Source organism: Arachis ipaensis, chromosome B04 (assembly GCF_000816755.2).
Source record: "Arachis ipaensis cultivar K30076 chromosome B04, Araip1.1, whole genome shotgun sequence".
NCBI lineage: Eukaryota > Viridiplantae > Streptophyta > Magnoliopsida > Fabales > Fabaceae > Arachis > Arachis ipaensis.
In genome coordinates, this window is record NC_029788.2 from 12,776,248 (window position 1) to 12,784,509 (window position 8,262).

An 8,262-nucleotide genomic window follows, 5' to 3' on the forward strand; every position below is an offset into this window, starting at 1 on the left:
CCACAAAACATAACTTAAATTAAAAAAATAATGACTATTATATTATTACCGTTAAAAGTTTGTTGCTAAAACTAATTATTCTTATTGTGCGTCATGATCTCGCTAGTATCATCATATCTTCGAACCAAAATGTTAGTGTGTTATTATAATTTTAAAGTAGTATATATCTTCGAACCAAAATGATACTTATTGAATATTTATAAGTGATGTTATCACTTTTATATAATTTCATTATTAAAATTAAACATGATGTAGTTGGACTGGGTGTGTGAGGAGTTTGGTGAATGAGAGTGGAGTCTACCACCATATATGAGTCTGCTGGTCTTATTTAATTGACTATATTAGATGAGTTTAGTAGATGAATTTACTAAGATGGCGGCAACCATATTTGATTAAGATACATAACGTTAGTTAAAACATATTTGATTAAGATATTCCACTATTTATGTCCACATCAGCATGCAATAATACATCCCCTCTAGTAGTCTAGTGTATCTGTGTATGTGTAGTAAGAGGCATATGTCAGTTAACATATTCTTCATTGGCAACTATATAAATATTATGTCGGTTTTTTCTTAATATATATAATATACTTTCTTGTTAAGATTTACAGGTAAACGAGAAAAACATAATTGAATAAAAAAACTAATATATCCTTTTTATTAATTAAAATTAAGATCGTTTAATTTGTATTATAAAATAGAAATCTAAATTTAGTTTTAAAAAGACTAACATATATCATGTAAGTTAATTTTGAAAGATGAAAATTTTCTTTTAGAATTAGGGTTGTTTAATTGTATTAGACATTAGAAATTTGTGTTTGATTATAAAACGTTTAAATATAAGTTTGGTTAATGTATTATTACACTAAAATACCCCATTGAAGATTAATTTAAGAGACTTAAATGTCCTTATAAAATTAATATTCTTTAAATTAATTAAAAAGTAGAAAGTTGAATTTCATTTTAAAAATACTAAAATACTCCGTTTAGGATTAATTTTAATGATAATCCACATAAATAGTATGCAAAAGTTTATATTGCTCAACAAAAATGTCTTAAAAGATATGAATGATAAATTTATAGTCAAATATTTTTATTCTTAAAATTTAGTGATTTTACTCTAAATAAACTTTTTTGTGAAAAACTAAAAAAGAAGTCTTGTGATCAAATATTGCTATGATATTTGCATGCAATTCTATCTAGTAAATACTTATCTAAATATTTGTTCGGGCAAAATTTTGAATCAAATATATAAGTATTTTGTTAAATATAAAATTGGTTTGTTGCTTGTTAAAAAATGATATTTTTTTTGTTTTCGTCACATATATTTTGTTTTCACATTTTTTGTTTTTTATTTTTTTTTTTTGAAGTCTTATTTGTTTTCTATTATTTTTTTGGTTATTTTTGTTAATAAAATTAAATTTTAGATACGATTTTGTTAATTTATCCCAATATAAATAGTAGTACGTTCTTTTAGAATTAAAGTTGTTTAATTGAAGACACCAAAAAAAATATAGACACCAAAAATTTTTTTTAATTGATTAAAAAAATAAAAATTTGAATTTCATTTCAAAAATAGTAGATACCGGTGGTTCCAAGAAATGCTGCTGTTTTCTAAACGTATTCTGCTTGTAGAGGTATACAACTAGATAACCTGACACTGAATATATTTGAACTACTATGTATGCTACTTTAACGCGTGTAACACAAGTTTCGAGTAGAACAATACACAACAGTATATATGAGAGTTAAATCTCAATTTGACCCTGAAATTTAGTTTAATACTCAGAATAATTTTCACAATTTTTTTTTGTCTCAATTAAAACTTCTAAATTTATAATTGTGGTTCCGACTTCCCTTACGATCATCTTCGTCATCGGAATGTTAATCTGACGCAATTGCATGACATGGTGAACACTACTTAAACGACGGTGCATTGGTTCTAATTGGGACCAACGAAATTATGGAGATCATTTTAAACATCGAACTAAATTTTAAGGGCCAAATTAAGATTTAACTCGTATATATAAAATTGAATTTTATTACGTATTTGCTATAATGCCACTACAATATTTTTTATTTAAGATAACTCTATCTTACTCGAAGAAACATTTAATAAAAATTGTCTTAGATAAATAAAAACTATTTTTGGTCAGTTGTCTTTAAACAGGATAAAGATAAGAATTTTTTTTTTGCAACCCATAAAAATATTGTTTTCAAATATCTAAAACTGTAACTAAAATAATATTTACAAAATGTTGCAATATAAAAATTTTAAGATAATATTTTTAAATAAAAATAAAATATTTTATAAAAAGTGTAAAAAAATTTAATAAATAACGTTTATAAAAAGTTATCTAAAATTATTCATAGTTAAAAATTTTAGAAAAAAAATTTTAATCATATTCCCATCTATTTTATTTTATTTTTTTCCTCCAAATAACTTGGAAAAAGAACAAAAAAATAAATAAAAACTTGTAAAAGTGTTTCGGTCATCAGTTCACTAACCAAAACTATCCATTGAAATCCCTATCCTATACCTTTGAACTCTAGAAAGGCTGAAACACTCGAACCTAACGGTGACAGTTGATGACTCTTTTCCACTGCGTGGTGTGCTCCTCCATGGTGCAGTGTGTTTCTCCACTGTGTGGTGTGCTCCTTGTTCTGTGCGGAACCACAACCGCGAACCACCTATATATTTTCTCTTCCATCGTCGCCAAACCACCACCGGCGAGCAACCATTCTCTCCTTTCTTTCCTCTTTCTTCTTCTTCTTCTCTTTTCTCGCTTCCTCCTCTTCGTGAACCAGAGACCACCGAAGCCATTTTCCTTGTATCGCTTCTTCTCCCTCCCCTTTCCTTCTATCTCTCACCCAACCTCTCTCTCTCTAGCTCGCCCTCTCTCATACTGCAGAATCGTAGCAACCCCTGTTCCTCTGGCCAACTCTAACGCATTTCGACGACCACCCCTTCGTCGTTCTATTGCTCTGACGACACTATAGCGCAGCTGCAACTTCTTCTCGATCTCCTACATTCTTATTTCTCTGTTCTTCAGTTTTTAGGTTTATGCAAAATCTCATTTTGATCTTCTCTTTTTAATTCATTACAGTTTAGTTAGATTTTAATTCTTACTTAGTAATTTTATTTAGTGAAACTAGTTTTTGCTGATTAGGTTAATTTAGATTAAAATTAGGATTCTCTTATAAGTATTTATCTTAGTTCATAGGTATTTAGGTATGCTATTATGATTCTTGGGTCTAAAATTTCAATTTGTCTAACTGGCTTGATTGATTTTCTGTTGAATTTCAGGTTCTCCACGGCTTCTCCATTGAGGTGCGTTTCTCGACGTTGGTTGTTACTGATTCAGCAATTTTTGGTTTTTCGCTGATTCTTGTATTTTTCTCCTTTGATTTCTTCATTTTCAATGTAAATTACAAAATGATTAATTTTTGTAATTCATTTAGTTAACTAGTTCATAGAGAATCGATTATTTTTTTTATTTGTTTGTTCTATTGGCTACTTTAATTGAGTTAAATAGTTCATAGAGAATAATGTAAACTTTATTCTTTACTCCATTATAGAGAGAGTTTGCTTCAAAGGAGTTTGAGGAACATTGGTGAACACTTTAGGACTTGAAGATTGTAATTTGTTAAGTCATGATCCTGTAAGTTTTTTATCTTGTTTATACGTGTTTGCTTTCATAAGTATATTATGTATCTTTGTGTAGTTTTTTTTATATTGATGGTATTTTGATATCTAGTCTACTTTTGTATAACTAATATAATTCTTTCTTAATTTTAATAATAAAATTATTGTATATCATTTGATGAATTTATATACTGAATATGCATGAATAGTATTATTTACATGCTTAGTTAAATAGTAGTAACAATATATGAATAATTAGGTTTTTCCAAAATTTAGAGAAAGATTGGATGAGTTTACCTAGAGATAAAGCTAAGTTTAATAATAGTGTCTACGACTTCTTAGACTTTGTTTCTTACTCTATCGGAAATTCACAAGGAGAGGAAATCTTATGCCGTTGTGCAAGTGTTGCAATTTCTTGTGGCACTAAAGGCAAACAATTTTTATCCATTTGATTACCTCAGTATTTCTTAATGGTTCTACAATATGGATTCTTTATGAAAAAAGCGTAGTCAGCATAGATGTTGATAGCGATAGTGATAGTGATAGTGATAGTGATAGTGAGACTAACTCATATGACGACACGAATGCCTTGTTGAACGATAGATTTAGGGATGTGGCACAAGCGAAAAGAATAAAAGAATGTATGAATAAAGATGCAAAAAATTTCTATAACTTGGTTGAAGAGGCTAGCAAAGAACTATATCTCGGTTGCAAGGGGTTATTGTTTGTTATGGTTCACTACTCTCTTGTAACCTTTTCTCTTATTAGATGTGTATGCAATTGTGTTTGATGGTATTTAATGTTTTTATACAGTAACTTGATGGAAAATGGAGCAACTTCAAAGAGGAAAAGGCTAATAAATTAAAGAAGTATCAAGTAAATGCAAAAGTTAAAGAAATTGAAATGAAGGAAGTATGCAAAAGTTAAAGAAATTGAAATGAAGGAAGTATCTTCTGTTGCGAAACTAGTCCAAAATTTTATGTCCAAAGGTGATAAAGGAAGTAATCAGGCCAAAAAGCACAACATTCTAAGAGAAAAATTTCAAAAATTGGAGACAAATAAAGTAGAGAGAATTCCATGAAAGGAAGAAATAAGACACTTGTGGACAAAGTAGAGAGAATTCTATGGAAGATATTGTGAAACTTATGTTGCAACAAACTTCTCCTAGTATGAATATTGATAAAGTAATTTCTCTCTTGCAATATCTAAACAATCGTATGTAAATAGTGCACAATATCCAAATTTGAATAATCGACATTCTTCTCCATCAACTCATCCTCCAAATGATGATTAGGTATATATATGTGTGTTAAATTATTGTAACACTTGAATATGTTTATGTATACACATGTTATTGTTAAGACTCTTTTTGATAATGTGTTTTTTTTTTTTGTCTATTTAGATTTGATTGCAACTTGTTTATGGTTGGATGAAGTTTTATGAGATAAAGGCGATTTTTGGCACAATGATAAAATACAAATTCCTTGATTTCATATATATATATATATACACACTTTTTTTTTTGTTAAATCCTATGAGAAAAACATGTATTTTGTTTACTTATGTTTATTATTTACTTGACTTGGTAACTTAGCAAGTATGTGCATCTGAAAGTTATTTAGTTGGCATTTGAAACATCTTTCTATATGTATATATGCAATATATTAGCTTATTCTCCCTATATATCAATTAAATTTATTTTAAATATTTAAATATTATCAGTATGTGCTATATATCCTTCAAATGTCAAATAAATTAAGAAAAGCAAAAAAAATTATTTTTGATATAAAAAAAGACAACCTAAAAAAATTCAATAAGGTGTTGTTTTACATATTAGAAAAAGACAACTCCAAATAAACTTAGACTAGTGTTATTTTAGGTACATGAAAAACAACCAGAAAAATTTATACAATATACAAATGTTGCTTTAGGTATATGAAAAGGCAACTTAGAAAAACTTAGACAAGTGATGTTGCTTTATGTATTAGAAAATACAACTCGTAAAAAGTGTTGTAATAAAGTCCTTATAAATGCGGTGTTTGGGTCCTCACATAAAGTTGCTTTTTTTAGTAGAAAATACAACGTTTTTTTTTTAAGTTACTACAAAAAGGGTTCCCTTTGATGTAAAAAACATTGTCTTAGACCAAAGGTAACGACCATATAGTCAACAACCAAAAAACATTGTGTTTTGTCAAAAAATATTGTCTTTAATCAAAGGCATCGTTATTTTTATTAGAGGCAACGTTTTTAAAGGATTACCTCAATCCAAATTTATTTGTAGTGAACACAAGATGACATGAATTTTCTATAAGGTTAATTTTATTATATTAAGCTTGTATAATGCCATATTAAAAATTATACAAGAAAGTAACATTATACTATTATATCATTACGAGATACTTCAAACACACGATAATATACAAACTACAAACATAACACTCCCAAGCCTTGTACTATCATACCTAATATATACTTTTTGATTTTTTCTTAAATAGAACCTCGTGAAGGTATAGCTGTATTTAGATGAAAATGCAACCCAATTATTGGTATGTGTCATGTTCCTCAATTGAAAACAATGATATATTTTTTACCAAAAGTTACAAATTTTGATATTGAATCTTCGCATAAAGAATTAACTTTAGATATTTTTGTCTAAGTTTTCACTCATCTAATATTCTATATGGGCCAATCAAGACCATATTTGGAGTAAAAGAAAATTATTAAAAAATAACAGTCATATATATGCAGAGACATATAACTAGACGCATCATATGGCCACACTGCGAAGAACAACGGTTTCAATAGTAAGACCAGGGCCAAACCCAAAAAGCACACCCCAATCAAGTCCTTCTCCGGTGGTTTTAAGCCCTCTTTCAAGGGACTTCTTCCTCATCAAATCCATAATGAAGAACACACATGCACTTGACATGTTACCGTAATTGCTAAGCACATCTCTAGTGGCTTTCATCTTCTCTGGCTTCAAATTCACTTTTTGTTCAACCTGGTCCAGAATTGCACGTCCACCAGGGTGTGCAATCCAAAATATTGAGTTATAATCAGATATACCCAACGGATCAAAAGCTTTACTGAGTGCTTCGTTGATGTTCTGCGAAATAATATCAGGGACACTCTTGTTAAGATAGAATGTAAGCCCAACTTCACGAAGGAGACCACCGATGGCTCCATGGCTGCCAGGGACAAGTTTTTGATCAGTCGAAACAAGCTCAAAGATAGGCTTCTCAACCTTTGGCACAGGATCAGAACCAATGATAATTGCAGCAGCTCCATCTGCAAACAATGCTTGCCCTACAAGACTATCCATATTGATCATTGTCCTCTCACCTAAAATGATATATAATTCACATCCATCAATACTCTTTTTCAAGTTTAAAACATCATTCACTTATATATAAAAAAAAATGGGTTTTTACATTTTAAATTCCGATCATTTCGCGTATCAAACCTTTCAAGTTATTCATGTAGTGATTTAATTTAAACTTTCAGGTTTGATTTAAATAGTTTATCCAAATTTAATTATAGATATAATGTATTAAATCTAATTATATATGAGTAAATAAATAAGTATGTGAAAGATCAAGAAAGTATATATGACCAAAATAAATTTGTGTATGTTTAGGAACGTAGGGAAATAGTAACTTGTTAAGTAGTTATTGTTGTTACTATGAGTTGGATATATATCATATTATGGTACACGGTATAATATGTTAATTGTTGTGTATCAATAATTAATATCAAAGTAAAAATGATGAATTTTAGGTTGATAAATAGTAAATTAAACAACATCAAAATATTTGATAACAATACTTACAAATACGTTGGAATTTTTTCTTTAGATCGGTCATGTGTTCGCTATTGGTTACTCTGAAATAATAATCTGCATATGTACTCTGATCAACACAATTTGGTGGATTTGCTGTGCCAATTGCCAACACAGTTGCTGGGCCTTCTGCCCTTTGTTGAACCTTGCGGATGTCATTCACAGCCACCATGTTTTCTTAGCTAAGATCTTTGGGATAGCAAAGCTCAGATATGTTCTTTGGAATAACAAATGTATTTTGATTTGATGAAGACTCAGACAGGGGTGGGGGGATATTTATATGCTTGAGAGTAGGGGCATATGTGGAATTAAATGGACATAGAAAACGTGCTCAACTCAAAAGTGTCGTGATAGTGACAACGATTATTATTTATATATTTAGTTAACTTCAAAAATGATGTTCTGAAAGAAAGTATAGTAAACTCGTGATAATGTCCCATGTCAATACTATTCGAAAACGATGTTCTCTGACTTTGAAAGGATAAACCCGCTGCAATTCTGGACCAATAATTTGGAGGCTCGGGGAGGAAATTTCTATTAAGGGACATCACTCTCTTATTTAGTGATTTATTGGAGAATTTTTTTGTTGCCTTCTATTTTTCATTTTTCAATTTTATTATACATTATGTATGCTTTCAATTATCTATTATTTGTATTTATTATTTGTTATTTATTTTTTATTATATATAATATAAATGTAAACATATTTAATTTATAATCTTTTATTCTTAAAATATCTTTAGTATATAAATTTATTAAAAGAAAGTTGTGCTTTC

The 8,262-nt window shown here is 28.9% G+C and overlaps 1 protein-coding gene across 1 annotated transcript; it reads right to left on the reverse strand.

Moving 5' to 3' along the window:
- LOC110270923 (stilbene synthase 3-like) lies at nucleotides 6,208-7,752 on the reverse strand. The gene is made up of 2 exons (XM_021120787.1): nucleotides 7,478-7,752; nucleotides 6,208-6,990 (listed from the first exon to the last, which is right to left on the reverse strand). Exons 1-2 carry the CDS (start codon nucleotides 7,656-7,658, stop codon nucleotides 6,416-6,418), a joined length of 756 nt encoding a protein of 251 aa, XP_020976446.1. The 5' UTR covers nucleotides 7,659-7,752; the 3' UTR covers nucleotides 6,208-6,415.